Below are 17,402 nucleotides of genomic sequence, written 5' to 3' on the forward strand. Positions count from 1 at the left end.
TATATTATGTGTGTTACTCCTGCTTGAAAGTGTATCCTTGTGTTGTTGCCAAATAATCAGAGCAGTTGGCAAAATGGAAAAGAAAGAGTTATCAGAACATGAGGTGTTTTTTCCTAAAAGGCTGCACAAATGTGACCTTTCTTTTTCAGGGGAATTCTAGCTACTTGTTTAAGAGAAGCAGCTTGGTAAATAAAATATCTAAAAATTCAGAGTTTTCAGTAGTTTCCTGGGGAGCTGAATTCATAGCTTTAAATCTGCGAAATAGGCTTTAAGGTAGATTCCTAGTTGTAGAGATGTGGAGCACTCTGACCATTATTCACAAATTAATACAGATGTTCAGACATCTGTTTACATCTTTTGAAGGTGTATGTACTGGTTTCTCTCTATGTGGATGCAAGAAAAGCAATGGATCACAACCCTGACTGGAGATTACTCTTTTCCTTAAAGGCCAAGAGAAATAACTGAAAGTTGCAAATAATTCAACTGGAAATAAATTACAGGTCTTATCTCTGTGACATTTTTTTAGACATGCCTCATGTCATTTTTTTGAGTCCTTGCTTAAACATTACTATAAAAGACCACGATCCATAGGTTTGTGCCCAGAGACTTAAGCTTTAGAATTGTGTTTGGGTGCACAGTTCTGCTACTAATAGCTTTGTGGAAGAAAATGCAATGCGTTGCACTGCATGTTGTGGTTATGATGTTTAATTAATATCTCTGCAATGGACTTTTTGAATGAACATCTTGTGTCTTCTAATGATAGTTCACAAACTGTTGAGACATTAACTTATCCATTTTTCTGGAAATCCTTGGTGCTGTGCTATCAGGCCATTGAGAGATCTCTGCAGCTGTGAACCATGCCCAGTCAAACAGGACAATCCTTCAACTCCTTTGCTTGTGTGTTAAGTTCAGTTTTAGGAACCTTTAGCTGCAAGTTCTTTTTCCTAATTTGGCATGTCAAATCAATATAATTTGGATTTTCAAAGATAGCATTGTGAATTTCTCTGTTTCTAGTATTTTCATTTGAAAATAAGTTTTTCAGTATTACTAAGATATGCAGCTACTCCAAATATTCCTTCCACACACTTAAAATCAGAGCAGATAACAAGATATGTGGAAGACAAAAAATTGCGTGACTCCTTTTTCATATGGTGGTCTCTACTCTGCTGTTAGCTTAGTTCAGTTACAGCACTGTTTGGCTAAAACAGTGTAAAAGTGAACTGTCTATCAAGGCTGAAGAAGGAAGTTTACTTTTCTAATTATATATTATCCATATTTCTGTTTAGTAAGATTTTTTCTCTGTTTTCCTGAACACTAGTAACTGCAATCTTTAAATCTGTTTTAAGTAGCTTATTTTGAGCATTTTAAATTTTTCTGACTAAATTTAAGATATGACTCTTAAATGAAAAATTATAAGAAAATTATTTCTTGTTACCCATTTAAAATTGCTCTAAAAACTTGAATGTAATTGAGAAAGGATCATTAGTTAATGTTTTGAACTAATAGATCTTTGTCTCATAGTCTTATCAAGATTACATTACCAATAAAAACTAAGCAGATTACATTACCAATAAAAACCCTGCATATTCATCAGGGATGGCAGCAGTCAGTCTAAGTGATGAAAATATTTGGGCACAGTCTGAAATCAAGTGGTGACAAGTCAGAGTTGAACTGTTCTCACTGAGAGGGTGAATAATATTAATTTTTATTTTCCCTCAGCATTCTCTATTTACTGTTACCTCTCTCTGCTCTGAACTTTGTGGTTCATTATGGGGCTTCTGGGAATGCCGCCAGCAAGATGTTCCTGATTGATGGTTCTGAAGCCAAAATTCAGGGGCTCTTACAATGTCTAGCCAGCTTTGGCATTGCTGTCTTCTGGGATTGCTTTCAATTTGTATCATCCTACAGCAGTCTGTAAACCCGTCTGCTTTCTGTTGTCCAGGAGTTTAATGCAGACCTCAGAGCAGCAGCAGATCAGCAGCATGCATAAAAAAAGAGGTACTCAGGGACTGACAGTCAGCAGCAGGGTCCTGGGGGGCTTGGACTTCAGGTAGTTACTTCAGAATGCCAATCTGGATTAGGTGTGGGCTAGAACTGGATGGCAAATGTAAAATGATTTTGTGTTAGAGGAGAAAGATGGTTTAGTTGTATGCCTTTAGGATTTCCCAGCAGGAGGAAAAGGTAAATGAAAAGTTTAGCAAGTGAAAATGAAGGCTGTTCTTGTTGATTGCTTTGCAGGTGTAGTACTAATTAGAAATCATAATGCTCCTTGAATACATTTTCTGTATTCTACAGATAGTTTGCTTTGGAAATGAGGGCCTCTGCTTCATTATGTATATTAAAAAATAAAGGCGCAAAGAGCTAGAATGCAACAGACCTGGGTTCTCTTTTCCTTTTCTTTCAATTTTAAGGTTATGCACATTTAAACTGTTAAAATCTTCTACGAGAAAGTGGCATGTAAAGTATAATACACTTGAAAAAGAAATACCATTAAACTATAGGTCTGTCTCTCCAGTTAGGAATTAAAGAACTAACAACACTGGTGCTGGTAAAATGTTGATAAAAGATTGATCTAAATTTCTTGAGTAATCAGCAGGCTTTATTAATTGGATATGTAGAATGGCAATTGAACAGCAATACTGTCAGCAGAAGGTGAGTTGAAACTGGATGTGCTTGTATTTCCTCTTTGGGAAAGCGGTGTGAAACCCGGCAGAGGTTCAGTGTTGGGTATGAGTTGAATAGGTTCTGTCCAGGCGTTTTGTTTTGCGTAAGGTTGCTTGTGTGGCATCACATGGTGTGTTTGGGAGGATCATAGTGACTTTCCAGCAGTGCTTTGAGGTCTTTCATTGGAAACAATCAGAATAAATCTCAGCTAATTCATAGTTACTCCTCAGAAGTGACTGGTACGGGCTCCCTAAGCTGTTGGCTAACTTCAAGTGAGGACCAAATCTTGATCAGAAACACTAACATTTCTGTACTAATTAAACTTCCCAGTAAAAGCATGACCACTTTTATCTTCAGAAACTCCTAGGAACCTGAGCCATGATGTTCCTGCTTTATTTGACAGTATTTTTGAGGACCAGAAGAATATAAGTGTATGTCATCACCTCTTCTTCCCTCCCCCCATATGACCTAAATTTTATCTTTCTGAACACATTGTTCAGTTCCTGATTTTTTTTCCCCCCAGCAATGTATTCTGTAAGTGCATAAAGCCTTCTGCATTTGCTTGTTTCAGTCTACATTTGTTTTGTCATTTTTCTGTAGTGTCAAATGGTTGTGAGTAGATTATAAACATCCTAATCTAACTTGAGCAGTTTCACTCAAGTATTTAATGTATTATATTCTACTCTATTTTTAAAAATATTTTTATTTTGTAGCTACTTAATTTTACCTTCAGATTTTCAGTTTGAATATTTAAAAAATAGAAATACAAAAATACTTAATTTTATCCAATGTAAGTGCAGAAAGTTGAGTTATTTTCAGGTGCACTTAAGTAACCAATTTTCCTTTTGAATTATTTTTTCAAGATGCAGTGAGTTTATAATTATCTTGTAATGCCAGTTTGAAATTTATTTTTTTTACTTCAGTTACAAATATGAACCATCATCCATATGTCCTGCTATGAACAGCAGAATGTAAGGTTTGCATTTAAAAGTGAAAAATTTCTTAGCCAGTATGTTTTTCAGAATTTATGTTCAATACCTATTATAAAGTAACTGATATTCAGAAATTATTTCCTCAAAAAATATCTTTTTTTCTGCTCATGAGTATGAAGCACAGACCTCAAAAAAGGTCAGAAAATATTCTCAAAACAGTGTAGCTTCTTAGAAATTCAAATACAAATTTGTATTCCTTTATGATAAATATTAATACTAATAATATCATAAATCCTCTTGCATCCCATGGGACAGCAAGATTACTGGGTCAAAAGGAGGTGTTTTCTTCCTTACAAGCATTATACCTTAATGAAAGCTTCAGCCTGAGTGTGTCGTGCATATTTATTGACATTTCTTCAAGGAATGCTTTTTTTTCCATGAGTCTTGTCTACTTATTATTAAAAGTTTGGCACCCACAATTATTTAGTGAGTATAAAATGTTTGAGAACGTGATTATGAATATATTTAACAAAACAGAAATTTTCATACTTCTAGTGGGAAAAGTATTTCAATTATCTCAGATTTTGTGCAACTTTTCTTAGTCTTGGTGTCTTTCCACTACTGTAATACAAAGGGACAATAGGGTATATGGTTAATTCGTTGTTCACCTTCAGTACATGAAGATGTTTGGAATATTTGTTTTGGTGTTAATGTCTTAGTACATGCAGCTTGCACCACATTTCCACAGTAAGAGTTAAGAAAGCAATCACAAAACTTATTTGTGCTATAAAGAGGTATTAGTTTTAATTCCTTTTTTCTGCACATAGCACAGTCTAGAAGAGGATCTCATTGGTTAGGAAGTCCTGTGCTTTCATGGAGCACTTAAATATTTGCATTGCAAGTTAAATGTGTTTTAAGTGTATTGTGGCAATCTACAAATAGGAGTACAGTTCCTGATCCATTGAAGTATATCTGCTAAGTAACAGAGCCTATTTCTTGACTGCAAATAATACGCTTATCTATGTTATGTTTAATTTATGTGCAACTTATCCTATTAGATAAGATTTGTCTTGCTGCTGGAAAGTTATACTAGAAAAAGCCAGGAGGGTTTAAGAAATTGTTATCTTAACCATTTGGTTTGTTTAGACAATATGAAGTGCTACTGCTGAGCTCCTGTGAAAATAGTTACACCAAGACCTACAGTGGAAATTCTTTTCAAGTGTGAATGGTGATGCAGAGCTTGTGTGCAGCAACTGAAAAGTTCTTGATTTCTAGAGGCTTATGTGGATTTTCTCTGTAAACAAACCTCGTCCAAGATTACAAGCAGGTTAAGTAACTCTGTGGTCTTCAGGGTGATCAGAGGTTCTTGAGACCTTGCAAGGCAGCTAAAGCCTTAGAACATTGAATTTGCAAAGTCACCTTCAGTAGGATCAGATGATGGCCAAGAAAATTATTGTTGAAATACCCTATCCATTATTGTCTAGAGCAATATTTCAGCTGTTATTGTTAATTGTAGCTACTGCTTCAATTGTACTCAAGTTAGGTCAAACCTAACATTTACAACAAAGCAGCACGTGCATACAAATGAACCTGTGCTAGCACATGCTGACCTGACCCATTACTCACTACAAACATAACTTCTAGTACCAGAACCTCCCCCCAGCAACACCATGGAAGCTGTCATCCCATGCACTACGCAAGGGGTGTTGGGGAGGTGTCTGTGCTAATGGTCGCCATCAGTTGTTAGTTGTCTGGGTATAATATGGCTGGTGTGGATCTGGGTCCATACAGGTAGCTTCTCACTCCAAAGGCAGAGTCCTACCTTCTTGCTGCTCACTAGTCAGCAATGCCAGCATCTTCAGGGAATTTCCTGAGCACTGGCCTTCTGGAACTTGTGCATTGCATAGCTTGCTTAATCAGATTTTTGGCAGATTGTGTTGTTACACTGCCTGTTTAATCTCTGGACCTCACAGCTCAGTTTGTTTCTCTACAGTCATCTTAGAGCCACAGTTTAGACACTTGTCTCAAGCAGTTGAAGTGCCACAGGAAGAGTGTGCAAACTCCACCACAAATCTTATGTTTGCATTTAAGAATGGTATCTTATTCAACTACCAAGAGAGGAGCACTGGTATGCATTTTGTATTCCAACAGCTGGTGTGTTTTCAGCCTGTAGTGTAGGATAGAGTTCTATGCTACCCAAGGGCCTCCATATAGGAAATGCGGAAGGATCACTATCTTCACTGGGAAGTGATTAGTGATCCACATTAGTAATCTTTCTGATTAGTGATCCACGAGTCAGAAAGAATTGAAAATTATTGATTGCTGCAAATCTCACCTGTGTGCGATTTACAGTGATAGTTTTAGAGCTGTTAACAGTCTCTCACTGCAGAAGTTTCCTACCATTTTTGAAGCTGATCTTAAGGAAAGCAGGGATCCAGTTTGGTGATTTTTTTTCAATCAAATATTTCATATACACTTGTTATAAATGTTACAAAATTTGGTGTGTGACATTTTTGATAAATTGTAAACAGTGTCAAAGGCAGGTATATCCTGGAGGTTTGTTCTTTGTAGTCATGGTCCTACTATAGGTTCAGGGTAGGTCTCAAGCTCTTCCATAAATGCAGAGAACCTTATATCAATGGTTCCTGCTATACAGCTGCTCTCTGTGGTTTTATTTGGATGGTCTTTATGCTTTTAGCTGTGTTTTTCCTTGGTGCCTCTTGAGCCATAGGCAAATATTCTTGGCACCTCAAGGGGTAAATAAGTCTCTGGGAATATCAATGGCATGTATGTTGAGTGCTGCCACATCTCAGTGCAGGGTGTCTCTGTGAATCTCTGGTCTCTGCCCAACTCCTTGGTCTGTGCGTTCCTCTCCATTCTCTTCCAAAAACCTTCCTTTTCTATTGCTGTTACCTTTGTCAGCTGAGGAACCATACATCAATTGAAACCATGAAGGCATCACAGCAGGGCGTCTGGTCCAAGCCCTGACTGTGCTTAGAGAAGTGATGACTTTCTGACTGGCTTACTCAGGATGGAAACATTCATGTCCCAGACAAGAATCTATATTATCCTATTCAAACATTTGCATGCTTGTCTCTCTCAAAGCAAAAATAAATTGTAATTCATCGATGCCTCTCACGTGGGATAGAACTCTACCTCCTATTTCTTCAACTGCATTTTAGAAAAAAAATATCTGGGCCAGTTGCACTGAAAATGAGAGTGTCCATCCATAAAATTGTGTATTGCTATAAGAGTTGCATTAAGAGTAATATAAATGTTGCTTTGTAATTGAATGATTTGGCTGATGTGGTGACATGGTTTTTGTGGTCTGATAAGCCTGTTGCATGCTGAGCCTGAAGTAGTGTCAAGTGGAAATACAGAAGGAGATAAAAGACTGTAACTAGTTGAATTAGATGTATTAAAATTGTTTCCTAAAACAGCAATAAAAATGCAGGTAGTTGAGGCTTTACTTATTGGGAAACTTTTTTGTCAGACAAGTCCTGGAAGTGACAGAAGGAATTACTTGTCTCTGGGTAAAATCTACATGCCCGCCTGTGTGAGGTTGCTGAAATGGGGTTTCATTTCTTTCTTCAGAGTGAAGTTATGAATATAAGTTGCCTTAAAGGTACAAATTTACCTGTAACATTTCTGGCTACATAATAGAGAATTGTATTAAAAAAACTAATTTTTATTTAAATGTGTAAGTATGTTATATTGGTAGTTTATTTGTATATTTGTAGTACTGCAGTCATCTGAAATGCATTGACTGAATTACAGCTCTTTTACTGTTCTTCTCCAGCTTTTGAACTGCAACACTTAAAAATCACACATCAGTTACTACTTTACTGCTGAAACATACCTTACTGATTTGCTTTCTCTTTTTAGGTGTCTTGGCTTTTTAATCCAGCAAGAAGTGAAATAACAAGTCTAGATAGTGGAAATATAGATGACATTTTAAGTGAGTACTTTGAATAATTTTTTTCCTTGTATGTCTGCAGTTACTTATCTGTGTGAATATTGCAGTGGTATTAAATGAATATTCATACCCTAGCTTTGAATATATGAATTGCAATCAGCTTAGAAATATTAAATGCCTGTGGTCGAAATTAGCTGTCTGAACTAATGTACTGCACTGAGAATTTGAAGTGTCTTAAGAAAATAACTGTTACCTTGTTTGCAGAAGGGAATGCTTGATTGCATAACCAAAAGTAGTCTGGAAGGCATTTTAAGTTTCTCCCCAAAAAATAGCAGCAAGTGAAACCCATGGTTATGGGCCTTAAGTATCTTGCTTGTTCAGCTCTGCCTTTTCTCAAGTTAAGCACTGTCCTGATTCTGGTGGCTCATAGAATGGAAATCTGTAAATTAAACAGATACGTGTTTCTTGTCTGAAACCTTTCCCTCTGAGAAGTATGCAATTTGCCTGTATCTGGTTGTCTTTGCTGGAAAAAGTTATGACATTGTTTCAAATATATCCAGGGTGAAAATCTTTAATAAGGTCTGGACTAGAATCTGCCTTATGATATGAGATTGCTTTGTGATATGACAGCTGTTTGTAAATACCTTTTCTACAGGGGAAAATGTACAATTATTTTATACAATGTAATTCACAAAAGGGAATATATGCTAACTGTAAGTGCTTCTGAAATTCATCCCATTACTTTCAAGAAATACTTTATACGTTGGAGGTAACCCTAAGCTTTTCAGTGCTTGTTATTTACCTATTCACCACTGGCATCCCTTGCTGATAATGAAAATCTTAACACCATAATTGTAATCAAACTGTGGTGTTCTCCAGCCTACTCAAGAGCTGTCTTTATCAGCATGTTGTCTTTTCCAGGCTTTCAGCATCCTTATCTTCACATGTAACTGCTCTATAGCTTTGTCAGTTTTCTGCTTTGTCAGCATTTCTGCTTTATAAAGCTGTGGCTGATATTCTGTAGTTTGAGTATGTATTTCATTTTTTTTCAGTGTCTAGGTCAGTACTACTACTAAAAATTAATTTAAAGAATGGTTACTTATTATATTCTATAAAGATAATACTTAATTTTTGGGCTGGAAATTTATCCTTTTTTTTTTTTTTTTTTTAAATATGTGAAAAAGAATGCATAAGAACATTATTCAGTTACTTCATTATGTGTATCCCTGTAGTACTGCATTTTTTTAGTGTTCCTTAGCATTTTTCTGGTTTTGGGGACTGAAAATTTCTTTGCTACCTTTTGCCATGGTATCCAGATTAAATCAGACAAACCAGAGTAAGTTGCACAGACGGGTTGCCCGTTCATCAGTCTTCTACCCCAAATAGTTGGGATTTCAGCTTTTAACTAATTTTAACACTTAAAATAATAGAGCTAGTGCTTAAGAGCTACTAGAGTTCAATTTCTGGATATGAGTGCCTTAATTTTAAATCCAGAAATAATTTTTGCTGCATGTGTCACTTAATTACTTTGTGTGTCTTAATGCCTTAAGTATTTACATTTTTTTGTCTTATATGTCAATAAAGTCAATAGAACACTTGACTGAAGGCCTCTTTCATCTTTTTCCCATTTGTTATAGATTATATTTCAGATGAGACTTAGCAGTTTTCTAGCAATCAGACTAAGCTTTATGCTGAATCATCTAGAAATATTTGCTTTTGTAGCTTTTTTGCACATACTTTTATAATCTCGAATAAAAGAACTGAGAAGTTTGCCTCACAATGTGACATTGGGCTTTTTCTTTTTCTTTCTTCTCAGACAATGCAGATGTTGCTTTAGTTAATTTTTATGCTGATTGGTAAGTTATTCAAGTTGGATTTTTTTTATATTTAAGCTTCTGTCTTTTGAAAACTGTCATGTTTGACTATAGTTTTCTAATAAAAAATACAGTAGTGTCTTGCTTTCGAACCAATTCTTTCCTGGGTTTATGTCCCAATTGCTTCTCCTTCTGTCTATGCTTGCTTGATTCACATTATAATAGGTTATAGTTTTAAAACATTGTTGCCTTAATTATGATGATTACTTTTAGGCATACAGCAATAATCTCTCAACATAGCACATTGCCAGTCTGTGATGTAACCTGACTTATGAGTGAGAAGAGATCAATTTTGGTCATGGAACTTCTCTGTTTTTAGGGTGGAGAAGAATGGGGGACAAGAAGCCATTGTAGCATATACATGGTAACATATACATGCTGCATAAATGTGTAGCATGCAGCTGGGATGCCCAGAGTCAGGTTTTTTCAGAAGGTGGACTTCAGCTCTCTTGGCATTTTGAGAGCAAGACTTGCTCTTCACTTATATGTTTGATGTTGCAGACATAACTGCATCCCCAGGCTGTCACTGTTATGTTTAAGGTGGGTTTCAGTGCAGGCTGGTTTATTGCAAATCTACTCCTTGAAGTCTCATTCTCACAATTTGTACAGTGCCATTTTGCATCTCCAATTTAAAAATCTGCCATATGCCTGCAAGGACAGAATATAAAATAATTTTATTGACATATTGGTAATGGGCTTGTGCACTACTGTTACCCTAAACTCCCTAAAGCCACTGAAGCATCTTTACAATCCTACCACCTTTTCCGTGGGCAAAAAGAGAGAATTTGCATCAAAATCTGACATTACTGGAAGAAGGAACCCTTAGGGTTCTCTTTGTTCTTCTGCTGTAAAGGTAGTCTGCTCAAATTCTGCCAAACCTGAGCAATAATATAATACATAATACTTATAACTTGTATTGTTGACCCATAGAAAATTACCTGTGATATGTCTTGAAGGTGTTGGTGAATATTTCAATCTCAACAATCTAAGGAACAACTTTTACTACATTTTTAAAATCACTTTCCATGGGGTAATTCAGGTAGAAAAAAATTAACAACATACTTTCTGAATAGAATATATTTCCTAAAGGCTTATAATTGATTAATGGTGTTTCCTAGGGAGATAAAGGAGGGGAGCATATCTTGAACTATATATTCTTTCAGAATTACTTTTTTTTTCTGCACCTGATTCATTCACGTTATTGTTGAACTGATTTTTATCCAGTCAGTTACTGGGATGATTACAGGTAGATGTGATTTTTTTCCAGTGGCTTTTCTTTGTTTTTTTTTTTTTTTCTTTTTCCTTCAAAGATTGAAATGTTCCAGTAGTCATCAACTGAAATATTTCAAAGTGATATTTTGAAGTCACAATTTTGTGTTCTATTTACAGGTGCCGCTTCAGCCAAATGCTGCATCCTATTTTTGAGGAAGCTTCTAATGTAATCAAAGAAGAATATCCTGATAAGAACCAAGTGGTGTTTGCTAGAGTAGACTGTGATCAGCATTGTAAGTAAATCCTGATTTAGGTTTTTCTGTGCTGTCTTGCTACCAAGTTAGTAATTGTATTGAAAAATATGCTAAATAGCCATGCAAAGTGTAGCTGTAGCTGGCCCATCATTTAGGCCAGGGTTGCTTTTATTACATCAGCAAACCTCTTCTTCCAAATTTGTCAGGGCAATTTCCAATATTTCTTTCTCATTGCATCCCTCAACATCCTTTTTTTAAACCAGTTCAGCCTATCTCATCATTTAATGAGGAAAAAAGGGCTGTGGTTATAACTTGAATTCGCTCGTTGAGAAGCACTAGAGCAACAAATGATGCAGGTCTTCACAACCAAGAAGAGGAAGGGGTAACCTACCACTGTTAGCATAAAGAACATGTTCTGATCACACCTTCCTTCCACCTTGGAGTCATGATGGGGGCTGTAAGTTTCCTTTCACATGACCAGGCAGGGATCAGAGCTTTGCTCTGCTATTGTTACACATGCCAGCAAACAGTTGCCTATTTGGGCTGGGTTTTCCCCATGCCCAGAAGTACATGAAAATGATATGCAAAATCTTAGTTTGTGCTGGTACTAATTCCTAAAGATCCTTTTAAATCCCTTAATAAGTAAAATGTGAGGAACATCTGCTGTACATTGAAAGGCAAATGAATAGTAGAAGGATTTTTATTATACTGTTGGATCAGCTGTGTTATTTTATGCTTCTTGGAGAACAGCATTTCTAGGAATAATTTCTTTACAGTGGCTTGTGATTCCCAAAGAGTATTAACAGAGAAATTCAGTTTAATCAATACTGATTATACTATTTGGGCTTTACAAAACTGGTAATTTGTAAGGACAAGCATCACTGGAAATTGGCTCATCTTTTCATATCAACGTAACAACAGCAAATCTATAAAGTATCCACTAAAGATCATAGTAAAATCAGCCTATGTTGTTGTGTTTTATTGTTGAGGTTTAAATAAACTGCTGCAGACCTTGCCTTGGTTGCTGTAGCTTCAGTTGCTTGAATAACTCAGAGAGTCTGGGCTGCTGGATGGCCAGTGTTTAGCTATGAGATGTTCTTGTCTTAGCAGTTATAGTTAAGAAAACATTTTTTTGTCCCCCACCAAGTGTTTGACATGCTTCAAAAGTTTGTTGCTTCATCGTCTCATATGCTCTTTGAATTAAGGTAATTGGCACTTGTTACACAGAGCTAAGAAGAGGAGATGCTACATGAGAGATTGTCATGCCTCCTGGGAGGACTTATAGTGGGCTAAGTAGTAGGAGGAAGCCAGGAGTTTTGGTTTTTCTTTATATTTCTGGAATACCATTAGTTCTCTGTATTTACTATTTTTGTCCTTAATTTAAGTTGATGAGCATGACTGCTATTGCAGAAGATGTAAAATGTGAGAATTAAAAATAAAATCCTTTAATGCCAGGCAATTTACATTGCCTTTTTGAATTGAAATAACAGAGCTGTGCATGTCATTCCTAGTTTCTAGTATTTATTTGCTGGGTTTTAAACAATGGTACATTTTATGGCACACAATTATTGGGCATGTCCTGAAGTTTTAAGTATTTTAACTTGGATTTTAACATGTGCAATAGCAGCCTTTTAGTAAGAAAGCAGATATTACTGTATTATCAACGTTGGGCCTGCGTAGTATTTTGCTGAATGCTGGTGTCAAGATTGTTAGTGGTTTGGGATTTTTTTACTCAAGCTTTATATTTTTGCGGTGTTTACATATTTTAGCAACACTAGTGGTTTTATGTCAATATTTTGGTGGTTTGTTATGCCTGTAGATTTCATACCACTAGTAATTTGCTATTAGAATGGTGTTCTAGAGATGGTGGATTATTTGCATTACAAATGATTTGGTTCTTTTTGAGGCCAAGACTCCGTAGGGAATCCAAATAGCTGATTTCTGGCCACTCAAAAACAGCTTTCAGAATGGTTACTCAGGCATAGATACTTTCTGTTTAATGCACTATTATTGAAGCACACTGCAGGGCCCAACAGCTCACACCAGCTTCTGAGGGTAAAGCAAATTAAAGAGAATTATTGATGTCCTGCCAAATGTTTGATGCCTAATGACAAAACCATCATTCTGTCTGCTCTTATAGCCGATATAAAGATGTTTTTCTGGAAAGTGGTAGTCCTTTATGTGATAAAATACAAAATATACATATTAACACTATATTAGGCCTCTGTATGTGTTATATTTTACACTAGTTTGTAATATTGTGGAAGATAATTATACCTGAAATGTGTAGGCAAAGTCACCAGGCTGTGTTTAAGCTGGTGTGCAACATACACTAAAGGTAAATCTGGAGCAAGTAATTAAAGCAGGTACTCTTTGCTTTTGCAAGACCACATCCTTTTATAACTTAAAAATATCTGAGTTGTGCTACATTATGTCTTGTTAATATTTGATGCTTTTGGTATGTTCAGTTTAGTAATTCAGCTATCTTAAATATTAGACACCTCTCATCCAAGTATAATACCTAGTAAAAGTGATCTTCCATAAAAAACTACAGAAGATCTTACTGCACAGACATTGTTAGGAAGGTTTTGTTTTGTGGTTTGCAGTTTTTTGTTTGTGTTTTTTTGGGTGATTTTTTTTTCTTGCTTGTTTCAGGATGTTTTTAATCATTTGTGTTAAGCAGCAGTGTTGGAAACTCACTTGGTACAATAGATTTCCTGTATTTCTCTTCTCTGTGATTGGATGTTGCAATCTAGAACTTACGTTTCTTTAGGGGAAGAGTTTATATTTTGGAGAGTTTCTTTAAGTTCAACATTAGGAGCTGTGGTACAAAATTCTTGTCAATTGGAGTATATATATTGGAGGTTTGATTCTACTGCACCATGTTTTCCTTTGGTTTATGAGTTAAATAAAAAATAGTAGCTAGTTTGAATATATCATTGTGCCTCCAAACATAAATCAGTTTCTCACGGAGGGTCTGTAAGGAGATGCTTTGCTGGACAGACTGTTTAGGGAACTGTTCTTCCATTCCAAATGTGTCTGGGAGTGGTATTTTCCCTCAGTTTTGTAAGCTGCTGCCCTCTGTGACTGGCTGTTTCTGCAATGTGTGCTCATGTTGCTAATGTTAGTCTGCAGAGATGAGATTGTGTTGCTACTGCGCCTTTGGTAAGCAAAAGAATTCAATGATTACAAATTTGGAAGTGCATAAAGGAACTCTAAATGAAACTCTAAACAAGCATGAGGATTTCATTGCATTCTTGTCACTTTGCTTGGGAAAAAAATCAGTCTGAGAGATTTATCTTTGGGTAAAATTAAAAGTTTAAGAGATTTGGAGAGGTTGTTGATGGCACTCCTTAGGAGAGCGATTTTATTAGTCTGTCAAAGAAGATTATGGGATGCCTGCTGATGAGGCCCTGCTCAGAGCAGGCATGGGTGTTGTGAATGCTCCTTTGCAGCAGAAGGTGGTTTAAATTTGCTGTTACCTGAGTTTGATACAGAATATTGATTGCTTTCTTTCTACCCATTTTGGTCCATCATGCAAGTCACCAGTATCACAATCATTGGAGTAGATGCCTAGTTTAGATGCTTTCCCAAGTTCCTTTCTAATTCTGCTTCTTCTGAGTATTCTGCCAGGGCTTACAATTTCTTGCAAGTGTCACAAGAGCAGTAGTTTAACTGGGGAGAATTTATGATGTATTTTGAAAGTAAAAGGTACCTATCAAAGACATATTTCATTTTTCATCTGTAGTGTGCCCTGGTGGGTAGCCTGAGGGACTTCAAAAGATGTTGACTGATCTCAAGTGAGCTAGCAGAATACTCATTTGGTCATTCCAGCTTCAAATATACAGCTGAAAGAATTTGTTATCTTTGAGATGGAAGATACTGCAGAAGGGTAAGGAAGACTGAAGATGATTTGACACACAAAATAAAGATTAGTGTTAGACCCAGAAAATTCAAGCTCTCTCTGTATGTAGCTGTGAAACTCCTACAACCATTATGTAACACCAAAGTTAGGAAATGCAGTAGCTTGGGTTTGTGCTAGCTCTTCCTCAGACAACATGAAGAGACCACCCTCCTCTCCTCTAGAAAAAGGGACACTGAGTATTTTCAGAAGTTATTTTTACAGGTTTGAGTTTTGAAATTTTGATTTTCTTTCAGATAACTTTTCAGGCTGTTATAGTCCTCTGTTCAGCATGTGAATTCTTCAGGTGCTGCCTTATATGATGAGGTAGGCATTTAGGATAATTAGCAATATTGTTCGAATCCTACTGGACATGTTTTTTGAGAACCAGTCCTGTAGACTTAAAATCTAAATATTTGTTTATTCATAGTGTGAATTATGGCACTGAAAAATTAGAACAGCATACTGGGTTAATGGTGACCCTTGTAAATATCATTGGGAAGGACCTTCTTAGCTACATTGTGGGTGGGAGCCTTCTTCAATATAGTGGGTTTTGGTGCAGTTTTTCAACACTTTATTCATTGTACGTTTAATTTCCACTTGGTGGCAGTGGAATTGAGATTCTTGGTGATGTAATCTGATATCCAGCTAGTTGAACTTCGGATAGTGTATTGTGGTGTTAACCTAGAAAGGTGGAGTCTGAAGCATTCTGGGAAACAAGTCACTGGCTGTGTGCTTGCCTGAAGCTGTAGCTTGGGTAATGTGTATACACACCATGAGAAAAGCCTGACCCCCCCCAAAAATGGGCTTTGGCATTTCTTTGAATGGAGGAACACACGATGCTCTGGAGAAATGTCTGACAGTACAGGAGATATGATGAAGATATGGATCACAAATGATAGCTCACAAATCCTGCTTTCTTAGAGGATCTTGCTCAGAAGATGATGTGGGAGACTGTCTTAGAAAACATGAGTGTAAATGTCAGGTTTCACATCAAAGTTTGTTTCAAAACAAGAGCTGCTGTCTCTTCCCTGTTGTAAGACAGAGCTTTGCTCAGGAGAAGTTATCGATCAATACAGTGTATCTGAAGAGAACTGGGTGACTGTGAGATATTCATGTTGGAGTTGGCAGAATGAATAGTGGAAAAAAGTCTAGGCAGTTTGGAAATGGTTGCATGTGAACAGGTAAACGTGCAAAATGGGGAGAAGAATCATCTGAATCCAACAGTCTTTGCTGTGCTCAAAGCTTCTGATTTGTAGAAGAAAAGAATACGATCAAGTATGTTGGTAACTTCCTATCATAACTGATGTGAAACTATTCTGGTAGCACAAACACTAGATTTGTGATTTAGTGATTAATTCAGCAAAATACAGACCCAAGGTTTATTCCTTTTAGGTACCTTCATGTCTGAAGAAAATAAAAAGTCATAAAGTTGTAGTTGGGAGACTTTTTTTTAGGTGGGTTGCCCTTGTCTGTTTCAAATACCTCTTCTCATTAGAAAATGGGCAGTGGGAGTGTCAGGAAATATTTTTAAATTTAATTTAGGATTTACTATAACTAATGCAAGCTGTGAATGAGCTCAAACAATATTCCATGTATTTGCATTGTGTATTTCTAATTTTAAAAGGAATATAAAATTAGAAATACACAAAAATTTAATTTTGTAGTTGCACTGCTTATGCTAACTCTACCTGTATCAAATGCCAGGGCCTAATGAAGCATTTAAGGTTTACTTTGTTTGCCTTTTGAATTAATTCAAACAATTTTTCATGTACTTGCATTTTATTTTTTGTAAAAAGATGGTTTTCAAATACTTACTTGCGTAGGAGTGTCATTTCTCTGTATTAGTTCAAATACCAGCATTCATGGAATCTCAATGTAATTTGTAAAGATCATGCAGGTACTGACTTATGAAATAATGTTTGAATTCAGCTTTGATAGTGGGCATTTATTGCCATTAATTTTTTCACACAACTTCAGCCCTTAATGAAGATCCACATCCTTAGGTACTGCAATCTCCATCTTGGAGAACCTTCATGATCCCTAAATGTCCATTCTTCAACTCTTGCATCCTCCTATAGCTGTGGAAATAACATGAGGGACAAGGGTCCATGTTGTGAGACAAAGTGTGGGGATTTGTGTTCTCTCACTGTGCAGGTCTGTAACAGGAGGAGTCGTTAATCGCAGTGTGCTTCTGTGAAATCTTGACACGGACACCTTGTGCTCCTTGTCCCTTATCAGACATTGGTCAAGGTTGCATCAACTCATGTACTGTCAGACCAAAGGTCCTTCTGTCAGCAGGGGAGAAGGGCAGCAAATGCCTGGCATGCAGATGTTGTTTTTCTTCTACCAAGCAAATAGAAAGTGATTCCTCCCCTGCTGTACTTGCCACCTTCTTGCAGGCAGCTCTTAGGTACTTCAACTAAAACATGGTAGAGTTTAAGGGAAGAAAACATTATTAATCTAATGTTCATTATTGTTAAATATATTGACATCTTCCATGGAGAAATTTATATTAATTTGAAATAGAAGTACTCTTCACTGAGGACATAAAATGTTTTACCTTAATTTTTTCTGTAATTAGTGCATTAAGAAATGCACTTCTGGGATATTTAGGAAACAAGTCAAGGCCTCTTAGTCAAAATTGAT

General features: G+C 36.3%; 1 protein-coding gene across 1 annotated transcript in view; it reads left to right on the forward strand.

Annotated features, from left to right (window-relative positions):
* The window catches only part of ERP44 (endoplasmic reticulum protein 44), a 47,534-nt gene that overhangs the window by 11,780 nt on the left and 18,352 nt on the right, over nt 1-17,402 (forward strand). The window contains exons 2-4 of the mRNA XM_053933547.1: nt 7,482-7,554; nt 9,329-9,368; nt 10,776-10,891. Of these exons, the coding sequence (XP_053789522.1) occupies nt 7,482-7,554; nt 9,329-9,368; nt 10,776-10,891 (229 nt within the window). The remainder of the gene's footprint in view (nt 1-7,481; nt 7,555-9,328; nt 9,369-10,775; nt 10,892-17,402) is intronic.

The sequence above is a fragment of the Vidua chalybeata genome, chromosome 1 (genome assembly GCF_026979565.1).
Source record: "Vidua chalybeata isolate OUT-0048 chromosome 1, bVidCha1 merged haplotype, whole genome shotgun sequence".
NCBI lineage: Eukaryota > Metazoa > Chordata > Aves > Passeriformes > Viduidae > Vidua > Vidua chalybeata.